The sequence below is a fragment of the Osmerus eperlanus genome, chromosome 3, assembly GCF_963692335.1.
Source record: "Osmerus eperlanus chromosome 3, fOsmEpe2.1, whole genome shotgun sequence".
Lineage (NCBI taxonomy): Eukaryota > Metazoa > Chordata > Actinopteri > Osmeriformes > Osmeridae > Osmerus > Osmerus eperlanus.
In genome coordinates this window covers 7,607,950-7,622,079 of record NC_085020.1, presented here as the reverse complement: position 1 = coordinate 7,622,079, position 14,130 = coordinate 7,607,950, and the positions used below count along the sequence as shown (strand labels likewise).

The 14,130-nt window shown below is 48.2% G+C and overlaps 1 protein-coding gene across 1 annotated transcript in view; it reads left to right on the top strand.

The window, feature by feature from the left end:
* Positions 1-14,130, top strand: part of slc49a4 (solute carrier family 49 member 4) — a 28,668-nt gene that overhangs the window by 1,947 nt on the left and 12,591 nt on the right. Inside the window, exons 2-5 of the mRNA XM_062456954.1 lie at positions 1,420-1,513; positions 6,186-6,454; positions 7,266-7,395; positions 10,593-10,701. Coding sequence (XP_062312938.1) covers positions 1,420-1,513; positions 6,186-6,454; positions 7,266-7,395; positions 10,593-10,701 — 602 coding nt within the window. The remainder of the gene's footprint in view (positions 1-1,419; positions 1,514-6,185; positions 6,455-7,265; positions 7,396-10,592; positions 10,702-14,130) is intronic.

The window sequence follows — 14,130 nt, the reverse complement described above, 5'->3', positions numbered from 1 at the left end:
CAGGTATGTGGCCAGTTTCCATGCACATAGATTAAGTTATTAGATGAAAACTATTATGTGTGGTTTAAATAAGGTGACATCTATTGAAAATTGTACCAGTTAATGTCTAAAAGAGAAGCTTTTCTTGCTCTCTGGATTGTGTCGGCATGGGAAAGTTTAGCACTTGAAGTCATGGAATGTAATGTTGAAACTGTTCAAGAGCCCTTTGAGGTTGGGAACATCTAGCCTACAAATAATGGAAGTGGCGTTTTTAGTTTTGTTACTTCCCCAAATGTGTATACTTCTTTTATTTACACTTTCTCACTACTGTCATTGTTTTAGTTTTATGTAGAGAAAAAGGCCTAAAACGACATCTTGATGTATCACTTATAGAGACAAAGTTATTTTACATACAAAGACTTCATGCCAAAACCTGCCAGTCGTCTCTTCAGAAAGAGTCCCTCTCTCCCCTCCCTTCCCCTTCTCTTCAGAAACTGTTTGAGATGTTGGCTTGGCAGTGGAAACACCAAGTTCTGTGATTACTGACAGTTCCATTTAAAAAGTCCAAGGAACTATCATTTTACCCTCCCCCCAATCCACAAATTCACTTCAAATCAATTCAAAAAACGTATTGTCCATCCCCAAAGGGGTGAAAATTTGTATTTGACAGAGGCTCAAACAAATAGCCTATATAAAGCTTGTTGTTTTTTGGGTTGTTTTTATTTTTATTTCATTTTTTTTCTTAACCAAGGGAATGTTAAGTCATTATGTTGTATGAAACTACGAGTTAGGAGAACAAGGAAGTCTACAGAGTTCCCATAAATGCCTATCATGTGTTTGAAACTGAACAAGTACTGTGTTAATGGCAAGTACTGTCTCTCTTTGGACCCCTTGCCCTGCTAAATGAGGAAGAGGTGTGCTGGCATGCGTGTGTGTATTGTGGATATGTATTCAGTTGGGGGTAGGGATTTCATAATGATACTTTAAATTTGACCTCTAACCTTATTTGTCTTACTTGTTCCACCTCTCTGTGACATGTCTTATATCTCCCCCACTTTCTCTACTTCTCTCTCCCCATTACACCATTTTTCTGCTATTACTTTATTACCACATCTTAACCTCCTCTTTTCCAACTTCTCCTCTCCTCCACTTCTCTCCTCCTCTTCTCTCCTCCACTTCTCTCCTCCACTTCTCTCCTCCACTTCTCTCCTCCTCTCCTCCACTTCTCTCCTCCTCTTCTCTCCTCCTCTCCTCCACTTCTCTCCTCCTCTTCTCTCCTCCTCTCCTCCCCTTCTCTCCTCCACTTCTCTCCTCCTCCCCTCCTCTTCTCTCCTCCACTTCTCTCCTCCTCTCCTCCACTTCTCTCCTCCACTTCTCTCCTCCACTTCTCTCCTCCTCTCCTCCACTTCTCTCCTCCTCTCCTCTCCTCCTCTCCCTAAGGTCTGCGGGCCTCCCTGCTCCTCTCAGCCTTCTTCATGCTGCTGGGGGCGGCTCTACGAAGTGTCCCCCTGGGAGACCAGGCACTACGACGATGGTAAGGCCCAAGCCATCAGTCTTATCCAACCGCACCGCACCATGAACACTAAAAGCCAATTCATGTGTGGTGTTGTCTAATGCCACAGACAAACTTAAATCTATTTCACACTATATGTAGCCACTTTAATGGTGGACAGTGTTGGGATTCATAATTTTTATGGCTGATAGGCTCTGTGCAATTTGAACATGAATACCACCGCAGAGGAAGTTTTTAAGGAGCATAAGAAACTGCATACATAATTTGAATATATAAATTATATTTTGTATTTAAATATCGTCAACTTATAGTAAATTGTTTTTAAAGTCTGTATTGAACAATTGAATTGAAGTAGACCTAGCCCTAGCTCCTATTCATAGTTTCCCAGATTCCCAATGACTGAATCATTCAAAAACTGAGGTGCAATGTTTGCGACCAGAGATACCGGCTAGAATTCAATTTAAAATGATGAATTGTAAGGATTTTCTTTTTCTTTTACTGTCTCTCTTATCTGCAGAGTTTTCTCAAACAACCATGCTCTTTTGTTCAGCACTGAAAAACAGCATGTTGAAGCCTGTCTTAGGTCTGTCCTCGAGTTTAGAATAAAGCGAATGTTCCTTCAGCTTTGTCAAATGTACAGAGGCTGAAGCGAGGTCATCAAAACAATAATGTGGGCATAAAAGGTAATTTCCTTATATTTCAATTGTAAATTTAGCGCATAGACTATATCCTCAACCCCAGAATGAGCTTTATTCAGGTAATGTATTGTGGGATTTATTTTGAGGAAGCAAATCATAGACCTCACTAATGACTCACATACTAACTATGGTATGTTGGGCTCCCTGTTTGCCAAGAGCAGGTAAGAGCTCATTCACCCAGAGTGAGTCAGTTATGTTCATAGCTAACTAATATAATATTCATACTGAAGATACTGCTTTAATTTGCAGAGAGAGAGGCAATCATGTTTCCACTGCTACAGAAATAATTTCCTCCTAGTTGGATCCACCCCAGAGTTTGCTGTGAAATGCCAACAGTGATAATGTTTTCTGCAAAGTATTTCAAACTAATGATACTCAATTGTTCGCTACTACCTATTAACTGATATAGATAGAAGATCTCAGAGGCAAGATTCAAGGCATTAGGCTGCTTCTCTACCTTCTGTTATGGTAAGTGGAGACCACAGACGACCTATTTAGGCCAGAACTGACAGAAGTTGAACAGGTTGACGAAGCAGGGGTCACTGGTGCACATTACATAACCACTATGTCAGTGGCATGCAGGGTCTTTTACCTTTTTGCCAAGATTGTCGTGGCTGTATTCTTTTATAACCAGCATCATGTGAGGAGTCCTCAGTCAAACGCTGGCATCGAGCCTTTAACAAGAGCGGTCTTTGTAGCGGACAGCTTTTTATTGGAGACAAAGATATATTAGAGGCAGTAAGGATCCCCTCAAAGTTTTTCCACCACTCATATAATATCCGATTTCAGCCTCTGTGATTTGCTAGGTTCGTAATAAAGTGTGGATGCCTAAAAGTCCCACACTGCAATATTGAGTGTAAGCACTATAATACTGCTGTCTTGCTGGCCCACTCCATTAATCTCTACTACTTTATGGCAAGCCAGTACACACAGCTTTCAGCATAGTAGTAGCAAAGAAGAGTTGGAACAGACTGACCAACAGCGTTGGTTTTTCTAGTTTGGCTGGTCAGTATTGGCCTGAAAGTAGAGTTTAAATGGTAGTCCTCGTGCTGTTTTGTAACTATACAGGGTTATTAAAATACACAAGTTTGCTGTGTCATCTTATTGTGGATGTGCATTCTAAACTTGATGGTGGATAAGGTAGGACCACAGGGATGCTTGTTGGCTGACTCAACAGCAGTCGCTCAGACACACTGTGGCAAACACACTGTTTTCAGAGGTTTAAAGATCCTGAGCAAGCAGGTGTTTACAGTATACTCAAAACTAGCGAGCTGTTAATGCACCTGCCTGTGGTCATAAGATCACAACACCTGGGTCTGGACCCATTGGACCAACCCCAATTACACTCTGCATTGTTTATGGGTCCTATTGACCTCCATCGTTAAACAAAAGAGCTTCATCATCAGAGTAGACCACGTATTTGTTTGAAAAAGCTCGTTTCTAAAGTGGCCAGCAGGTGTCCCTCTCTGCATTGTGTGTGCAAGAACTCGTACTCGCGGAGTGAGCGACCCAAAGCCATCCCAGCGTTCTCAGAAGAGGAGAGCTTGGTGTTTTGACCTCAGCTACGTCTTGGGGTTCTTCATCAATACGTCGCCCTGTCGCACACTGTAATGAAACATCTAAGATACAAGCGGAGGGGTTGAGTGAGTGCTTCAGATGCTGCACTCGTGATTCCGTACTCCGAGTAAACAGAGAGGTCCCGCTGCTCCCGTCTTGGACTGACTGGCTCCACAGCTGCACAGTCAGAGGAGCCTAAGGGCATCGTAGGGAGCGATCAAACGCACCCTGCCTTTGATTCCCTCCCCTGCTCTGGACTGGTCTGCTGGGGGAGACCGGCTGCGGTTAGCTTGATTTAGAAAGCGTACGGCTCCCCTGACAGGCTGTTGGAGATCAGACCTGGAGGTGTTGCATGAAGAACGAGGGGAAACAATCGTTTCATGTCCGCCAGGCGTTGTTTTCTTCCATCCTCTCCTCCTGAGGGTGAACTTCTACTTTTAGGTTTGAGCTCATTTATTGGTATCAAGGGGAAATTGGGAGGTTGAAACACCTTCCTGTTGTTTTAAGGGAAGCGTGGAAACGGTTGCTGTTTGTGTGTGTGTGTGTGTGTGTGTGTTTGTTTTGGAAGAGCAAAGCCATTATTACTGCAATAGCCACTGATTAGGCATAGCCATGATTATAAAGACTCTTCAATCAAAGCAGGGCACTGCTCAGTGATTCAGATGGATGCAAATATCTCTTTGATTAAAACATGTCAGATTTCCTCATCTCTCTCTCTCTCTCTCTGATTGGCTGCTCACAGCCATGATGATGGGAGACTGTGCCAGCCAGGCACCAATGCCAATTGCATTCTCTATGAATATCGTGTCCCATTGTCAGACACTCTTCAGATAGGATCTGGACTTGCTGGCAGAGTGATACGGGGCTTTCACACTTTGCCAGTCTCTTGGTGATGCCTGGCTTGGTTCAGGGTGAGCTCGCTGTATTATCTCTCTAGGAAGCTGGCTGAGTCTCAGCCACATTGAGATTCTCCCCGACAGGGTTCATCAATACCCATTAAGTTAATCATCTCCCGTATAACTGACTTCTCTCTCCCTCTCCTCCCGCTCTTTCCTGCTCTGCCTTCCCAAGACCCCTGAATGATCAAACGTAAATAGATCTGTATCGCGGCTGATTATTTCATTCAGTTACCAGTCTCTCATCTATAAATAGCCTCCATGGTGTCAAGTTCCAATCCCCTTAGTCAGTGATGATGATGAGCTAACATGCCATTGGAGTTGAGACTCCTGGGACCTCATTAACCTAGACGCTTAGCCCCTTTACTGATAGTATTGAATCGAAAGTCGGAATATCATCATCTTGTCTGTTCCCCTGACGATAAGGTTGAGTATAGCAGACAGGTCTTTGGTAGACTCTCTGTACCAGTGAGATCTTCAACAGTATCCACTCTCTCTCTCTCCCTGGCTGTAACTAAATGGGATTTAAATCGCTGAGAAAGAAGGAGAGAGAGAGCGAGAGAGAGCGAGAGAGCGAGAGAGAGAGCGAGAGAGCGAGAGAGAGAGAGCGAGAGAGCGAGAGAGCGAGAGAGCGAGAGAGCGAGAGAGCGAGAGAGCGAGAGAGCGAGAGAGAGCGAGAGAGCGAGAGAGCGAGAGAGCGAGAGAGCGAGAGAGAGAGAGAGAGAGAGAGAGAGAGAGAGAGAGAGAGAGAGAGAGAGAGAGAGAGAGAGAGAGAAAGATCCATTGGGAGAGAATGTGATCGGGAGAAACGTGCCCCCGGCAGGGAAAGCGTTGGGAGGGAAAAGGGCTGGAAAAAAACGGAGCGATGGAGGCATGGGAGGAAGAGGCGTGGGGTTATGTGTGGGAGGAGGAGTGTTAACAGGCACCTCTGAGGAGGGAGATGTGGAATAGTGACACTTCCATCGATCCGTCTTGTCAGTAATGACAGCTTTTTGTCTCCTGCCCTGCAGGGTGTTTTGCCCTCAGAGAGAGACTAGGGGAGGAGAGAGACCGCCTCTGAAGCATGGGAACACAGGGAGAGTTCCTGGACTGCAGCCGATGCCAATGTTTTAATTAGTGATACCAGGATCAATTCAGATAAAGCAGGTCGTGATTAAGATGGTGGGTGATTACGTTTCTCTGTAGCGTCAGCGGCTCTTTATTTTGTTCTTTGTTCTTGCGTGTTCTAGACTGATCTGTGCTGGTCTGGTCTTGACCTGACCGGACTGGGCAGGGATGGGATGTGTCAAACTGGACTGGGCAGGATTTGGATGGTGTGGACTGCCTGGATCATTAGCCCTCACTTTGAGTAGGAGCTCTGATCTCAGTTCCTAGCTCCCCCTCCTGAGGATAGTGCCATCCTTTACCCTAAACAGCTGAACATTCTCCAACCCATACAGTAGCCAACAGACCCAAGAGACACTGAACTATTTCTGGTTTGTGCCAAATAAGTCTGACATGGATAATATATATCATGTATTGTTTTCATGTTTGTGTCTGCAGGTTATTGCATGGGGGACAGTTGCTGAATGGTTTAGCCGGTCCAACCATAATGAGTGCCGGGCCCCTCCTCTCGACTACATGGTTCGCTCCGGACCAAAGAGCCACTGCCACTGCTGTGGCCTCATTGGTCAGTTACCTCGGTGCAGCAACGTCATTCGTGGTCGGCCCACTTTTTGTGCCCACCCCCAACGACACTCTGGTGGTGACCAAAGCCATGATTCCCACCGATAACTTCATCAGAGACCGCATCCAGCTGGTTATGTATTCAGGTACGGACTGCAGCCCCACCTCCACAGGCAGCACTAATCAATACCAGATCATTTCTGTATCATGTTCATCCTGTCAACAGAGGGAAATAAGATCTGGTAAAGGTGATGTGAATGCCTAAAGCAAATACCATTCTCCCAGGATGTTTATGAGCAATATAAAAAATATAAAAAATACTCTTGTTCTGCTTAACGGATTCAGAAAATAAAAACATTTACAAGAAAACAGGATAGAATATTAAGGATGTGGCTTTCTTTAACCTGAGGGGTATTCCAATTAATTTTCCGAAAAATACGACAAAACATGCAAATTTGTCTTGAAGGAAATTAAACTAAAGTGTGGCAAAGTGAGTCCTTGAATTTCCACATTGCAGGACTACATTTATTTTTTACCTGCAGCATCATTTCATACCTGCAGCATCATTTATACCTGCAGCATCATTTAATCAAACAAGCATGCCAAATAATTAGACCAATGTCTTCTAAGAGGGTTGGTGTGTGACTGTGTGCTTATCATGGAACACTTTACACAGCTGGTGCTGGCACTTTTATGGAAAGAGCTTTGACCGTAAGGGACCTGGCACCTCCAAGAAAGATGTGCTGTGATCTGTTGCTCCAGTCAAACGGAGCCAAGTCATGCTAAGTAAGCAGCTGGCCAAACAGGGGAAGAGGAGCAGTGTTCTGAAGTGTGCTGTTGACTTTTCACAATGCTGATTGAGTCCGATAATAGCTTATCAAAATAACCCCCTTCGTTGTGTGCGTGTGTGTGTGTGTGTTCGTATGTGCCTGTGTACGTGTCCTTCTACGGTGGCAGAGCTTGGTGCCATCGCGGTGCTCTTCGCCGCAGTACTGCTGTACTTCCCTTCCCGGCCCCCCCTGCCCCCCAGCGTGGCCGCGGCCAGCCAGCGGCTCAGCTACAAGAGCAGCATCTGCAGACTCCTCAGGTACGGCAAACACCCTCGCACGCGTCAAAACACGTCGCCGTCCGGGCCGTAGTGTCGATGCGGCTAGGCCTCCTGAAGAGGGGACTGGCTTACCCAGATTCTATACTTGTCCTTGAGTCGGGTGAGTTTTGGAAGGGCTGGAAGAGTTGTGGGAGGACTGGATCATAGTCAAGGACTGACTTTGGAGGCGTTGGGAATCTTAATGAAGCGGCCTTGGTGTGTCTGCTACTCACCAGCTGTTCTGGTTATTATCTAATGGGCATCAAAGAAGTATCAGTCTCCCCCAAGATTAATTACGAAGACCATTAGATGCCACTTGCTATCCCTGCTTAATAAATAGATCATCCTCCGTCCTCTCCACGGGCTGATTTACTCGACTTGTGCGTTTGGAATGGGACATAGGGGGGCACTGTCAAGTGTAGATGGAGAAACGACGTTTTCTCCTCTCTTCTACTTTCCTCCTCTCCTCTGCTCTCTCCTCTCCCCCTCCTGGTATCCCCCAGCATGCCTTCGGTCTGCTGGTGTTGGAGGAAAGATTAAACCGAGGGCTGTGTCGGTGGCCCGGGGATGAAGCGCAGGGCTGGCCTTCGCCGGCCATGGATTTGAGGGAGCTTGAAGGGGTTGGCCAGGCGGCTTGTTTAGACCGGGCCTGGTGGACGCCGGCACAGAATGAAAGCCTGAGTCCGGGTCTGTTCTGACTCTTTCTTGATACACATTAAACCAACTCCCTATGACGTTTCCAGCTCCCGGGGATAGATAATACCAGTATAGCTGGCATAAGCTTGGCAAACTTGCTGCACTACACACACTACACACATTCACATAGTGCTGAAACACACACACTCCGGACCGGGTTGCACCCGCTGGGAGTGTAATGCTATCAGGACTCCCACCACTAGGCAGCTTTCCAGTGACCAGTGTGAACTCTATCCCAGTCCAGCAGCATCAGAGGCCTCAGCTCCGCAGAGGGAAGAGAGGAAGTGAGAGGGGAAGTTTCTCTTGTCTGGGTTAGGATGCATGAGTGGACTCTTAGTTTGTGGTCGCAAAGCGCAGTTTCGCCAAGTTTTGGGTCCTGAGCAGGAGCGTGTCACAGCTTTTACCCTTCTGTGTCTCCGATGTTGCCGGTCAGCCAGTTTGGAGTTTCAACTGTCATTAATTATCTTGAGCTTGATTAGTCAGCCCAGCTGTTCACATCTGCTTCTGCTGCTTGGTATTATTACAGCAGACTGTACTCTCTCTCTCTCTGTACTCTTGCTTTCCATCTCTCTTTATCTCTTTCGTTCTCTCTCTCTCTCTCAACACAGTTTGAAAGGTTATCAGTATACCTGACCACAGTGGGGAATTGTAATAACGTAGCGGCATTAGTATTGATGATGCACCAGGATCACAGTTATTCTGCGTGAGAAGGTCCCTCATTCTGATGCGTGTGGCTCTGGTGGGACCCACCAAGGACAAATGGCACTTAGCTGATGATGCGACTGGCTTTGCGCCCCCCCCCCCTTCCCCCCCCCCGAAATATTTCACCTGGCGGAAAATAAAGCCCTCTGCTTACTCCCAACAGGCGAACTAAATAAGCTCTGGCCCAGAAAAAGTGCATGGATATTGATTTCCCGCTTCCACGGCAAGGTTAATGAAAAGGAGTTAAGATGCAAGTGAGAGAGAGAGAGAGAGAGAGAGTGAGTGAGCGAGATGGAGAAGGAGAGAAACTGTGGTTGGAAGGGAGTGAGAGAATGAGGAAGAATGAGCCGGTTGGAGGGAGGGAGGCAGGCAGGCAGGGAGGGAGGGAGGAAGGTTGATAGGGGGATGAAAGAGGATGAGAGATGAAGAGAGAGATGGAGCGAGTGACATTGAGGCTTCTCCGTCGCTAGTCCTCCGCTAGCCCTCCGAGGTCCAGCAGCTCCGGTCAGACCCAGCTGACTGGACACGGGTCTGTGTCCCTGGGTGTCTTTAGGGACACTCTGCCACACCCAAGGAAAAAGTCATCACAGGGGGGGTGAGGGGGGGGGGGGGGCGTGTATGTGAAGGTTTTATAGTTGACACACTTTCAATTTTCGTGTAAGAACAGTTCCCCCCCCCTCCCCCTGGTGGTTTTCTAGTCTAGGGGGGATGAGAGAGAAGCCTTACATATTCTTCAGATGTCCCTGGGAGATGCACATAACACCACCCGCATAACAATAGACTTAACAAAGCTAACAGATGCATAAGTAAACACGGGTTGTTAAAAAAAAAAAAAAAAAAGCTGGAAATAATCCTTTGAGTGCCAGTCTAGCTCCAACTGTCAGATGCTTTGATTTAATGGTGCTGTAAAAGGTGAAGTGATGGAGGGGAATTAAATCCGCTCGGCAAGTTTTTGGGTGGAGGTGATGAACGCCCGTGTTACGGGTGATTGTAATTGGGTGGAGAGTGATTGGAGGGACGCCAGATCCGCTGTACGTAAACCGGGATGTTAGCAGAGCCCCCGGGCAAGCAAAGGTGGGTGTTTGCGTGTCATTAGACAACACGCAGACCTCAGTGATTGGAGAGATTCTCATATAAATGCTAATAAAGCGGGGTTGTCTGGCTGAGCGCTCTCTGTCCTTTCTGTTGATTAGTTCACTCCGCTCACAGACCCGGGGTTAGGCCAAAGAGGAACTACGCCGTTAGTGCTCTTGTTGGTGTACCCTGAGGGTGCTGGAGTGAACAATCTGAAGTGGTGTTTTCCCTGGGCTGGAATGCGTGAAGAGAAGTTTTGGATGTGTGCCCACGTAAATACCCCCCCCCCCCCCCCCCCCCCAAAAAAAAAAAAAAAGGGTCCTGAGCCCAACATCCATCACTACGATCAACTGAGTGACTTTTAATCAGAGAATCCCAAGTGTGAGTGTCGACCCAATTTTCTCTGCTGTATCTTTCTCCCACCTCGGAGGAACCTGGGGCTGCTGCTAGCGACCTTGCCCGCTGTGCCATCTCTGCCCAGGCACTTATCTCTCTGTCACCGTACGGTGGCCTGGAAGAGATCCTCAATGACAGGACGACAGGCTGTCTCGGCAAGACGCCTCTTTGTATTTGTGTTGGTTTGTTTGTGTGTGCGTGTGTGTGTGTGTGTGCGTGTTCGCTCTTGACAGGCTGGGCCAGTCTCGGTGAGGGGCATGTCACTCTGTTTGATATTGAACTTTAACTTTTCTTGTCCTGTGTGTGTGTGTGTGTGTTGCTCCCTGCAGTAATGGGCGCTTCCTGATGATCGCCCTAGCATACAGTGTTCCTACTGGGGTGATCGCAGGCTGGTCAGGAGTCCTGGACATGATCCTCACTCCGGCCAGAGTCAACCAGGTAATACACACACCGACACACACTTATACAGTACACACACAGCACAAAATAAAATTGGTGCATTAAAATAACGAATGAATCAACGTTCCTTACTCGGTTGTAAAACGTGATAAGAAGAACAATCTCCCGAGGGAGTGTTTGTGACCTAGTAGCTTCTGCCACTGGGCTACGTTTGATCACAAGCCATCGACGCGGGTCTGTTTTTCACCCAAGTGGCGAAACGACAAACCAAAAGCCTCCCTTTCAGCTGGACGAAAAGACCTGCGATGGGCCTAATCATGGCAGAGACAAACACACACAGAATGTCATTTTTCCCCGGCTGTTGACTTATAATCAACCCAAGACCTGCCTCCCACTATTGGGGAGGGAAAGGGAGAAATAAAAGAGGGGGAAAGGAGAGGGTGAGGAAGATGCATAGAGACTGAGGTGGGAGGCTTCTCTCCAAACAGTTTTCTCTCCTAACACTCTGGACCGGCTATTACGAAGTAGCAGGCCCTTGTGAGTACACGGGGAAGCACGAGGACACTGTGTGGGCACTTACTGCACATCCCACTCTCCCTAATGAGATGTGCAAAGTCCTGTAGACACTTCAGATCTGAGTATTAACATCAGGCAGGAGGAGAGGAGAGAGAGAAGAGAGAGAAGAGAGGAGAGAGGGGAGAGAGAGGGGAGAGAGAGGGGAGAGCAGAGGAGAGGAGAGAGAGAGGGGAGAGAGAAGAGAGAGAGAGGGGAGAGAGAGGGGAGAGAGAGGGGAGAGAGAGGGGAGAGAGAGGGGAGAGCAGAGGAGAGGAGAGAGAGAGGGAGAGAGAGAGGGGAGAGAGAGGGGAGAGAGAGGGAGAGAGAGGGGAGAGGAGAGGAGAGAGAGAGGAGAGAGAGAGAGGGGAGAGGCATCCTGCTCTGTAACAGTAGAGATGAGAGGGTGTATTTTCAAGGTTATCTCCAGACAGGTGCCAGGGCCAGGTCAAAGCCCTTGTTGTATTCACCTCAATCGCCTCCGTCTGTCGCAACCCTAGGGTGCCGTATCAATTATTTATGTTCCTCCTCCAGTTTAATTTGTCATCAAAAAACTGTTTGTAGCTCTTCCAAGTTGTCTTTATCTAAGGACGTCTGAAAGATGGATGTCTAAACTTTGTTTCAACACAGTTCCCAAGGCAGACCCAAACTTCAGCCGTGCTAAGGATTTGAGCTGTAAAGGACAGATTATGGTTGAGATGAAAGCGTATGAAACTCCTTGTGGACAAGAAGTAACCCAAAACAAACGTGACATCCTAAATGTAAACAAAGTAGCACAAAGCATCGTTGCCATGGAGATGAAGAGGTTGGCCGCACCATGGATGCCTTCATTCCCTATATAATTCTATAATGTTCAATGGGGCCTCAGACCTTTGGACCCTATTGTGTGTGTATATGTGAAAACATGCAGTGTACAATATAAACCATGGAGCTGGTTGAGACGTGTTTGTAGGGAGTGCAAGGCGTCAGCGTGGAAGATGTCCGGGCTTGATTTCTAGTTGCGTCCTGAAGCGCTCCGTCATTTTCTTACCCCAGCTAGCTTGCCTTCTCCCAATCAACGTGCTCTGCTTGCTCCCCCCCTCCCCCTCCTCCTCCTCCCTCCTCCTCCTCCTCCTCCTCCCTCCTCCTCCTCCTCCTCCTCCTCCGTGTTGTGTGGCGATCGATAGCTTGGCCTGCCTCCAGCCCCCACCTCCTTCCCCTCCTCCCCCTCTCTATCAGCCCCCCCAGCAGCGTTCCGCTCAAATGCCACCTGCCAATCTTCCCCCTGCCATGTCGCCCGGGCCTTGGCCTGAGCTCTGCGCCCGCCTCGCGCCCCAACTTCACATTATCAACCTCTGTACTGCGCGTGTTTTCAATCAACAGAGTGCTCAGAACAGTACCCCCCCCCCCCCCTTCTTCTGTGCACAATTTCCGTGTCCTCTCTCTCTCTCTCTCTCTCTCTCTCGCCTTCTGTGACTCTCTTTCCAGAACCCTCCGTCCCCCGCGCCTCCATCCTCCCCACCCCGTCCCCATCCCTCCCGCAGCGCCACGGGGAGAGAAGCTGTCGGTGGTTGTTTCTGGTGTTGCTGTCGGAAGTTAAGTGGCAGGGCCCCTGATGACAGCCGCAGACTGGCCTGCCGGCCCAGCTTCCTGATGAGTAGTGGCCGTGCGGGGGGGCTGCGAGGTGACCCCTCCTCCCCCTGGCAGGACGCTTCCCGGCCTGCCTTCTGCGGCATGGGGCTCCCATAAATAAGAGACAAGTATGGCCGCGCTGACAGGAACAGGAGCAGAGAGCAGGGCGATGGTGATTCGTCATGGGAGAGTGTTTTCTGACTGGAGAGCGGCGGCGTGGCCAAGGGCAGGGAGAGAGTACGGAGCGAGGGGTTAGGACCGGGGGACTGGGGTCGAAACCGATCCTGGGGGTTTGGGCAGGGATGTGGCGGGGCTGACTGGTGTAAGGCTGAGCATGGGTCCAGGAATGGTCCTGGCTGTTGGGACTGGCTGGCACTTCTCTGAGTGACTGTTGTCCCCTGCCTCTGTGGGGAAACTGAGGCTCACTTCCAGCTCCAGACGAAACAGTGGGATTTAGCATGTAGCTCCGTGACGCCATGATTAGCATTGCGGTGGAGCCGGGTCCCACGCTGTGTTAATCAGTCATATGTAATTGCTTGGCTAATGGAGAGTGGCCATTAAGAATGCAAAGAGCTGGAAGGTTGCTACTAGAGTGGCCTTCTGATTTTTCTGATTACAGAGAAGTTTTTTTTTTATTACGGAGAGGGGTTTGTGTACCGAAAAGTCATTTGTGAACTTTAAACCTTTTTTTTTTTTTTTTTTTTTACAATCTTTTTAACTTGAAAATATCAATGAAGGTTAGGTCCCTATGTGGTAACTGTTCTTGTTCTGGCATTTTCATTCACAAAATGTCAGCTGTGATTATTGGTTTTAAAATAAAGACAAGTGAATTTAGGAAACAAATTATCCATGGTGCCTGACGCTCTTGCTGTGTCTTTAGAACAAAAAGGTTTGTCTGTTTAGCAGAGTAGCTAAACAACAAGGATGATTCAACCTAACACCCCTGAGAGCTCGAAACCAAAACAACAGCTTCCTGAGATCGAAATAACTGCGACGGTTTTGTGTTGCTTAATTGGCGCGAACGCCGGGCGTGAAATAGGTGTCACCTTCAATGACGTGGCTGCTGTCAGAAAAAGTCCGGCGAGTTCTACGAAGCGCCACGCTTGAGATTCGGGCCAGGTGTTGTTAAGTTTGGCCCGTCGTAGGTTTATCTGAGTTATTGCGTCAGCAGATTGACGATGAGGGCACACCTTCATTGGCACTCAGAGAAACGTCCCCCTCCCCGGTGTCAGCCATTGATTGGTGGGGTGCTTTATATCCCCGCATCCCGAAGGGATGGGGTCCTATCCCCCATCTGTCAGGCTC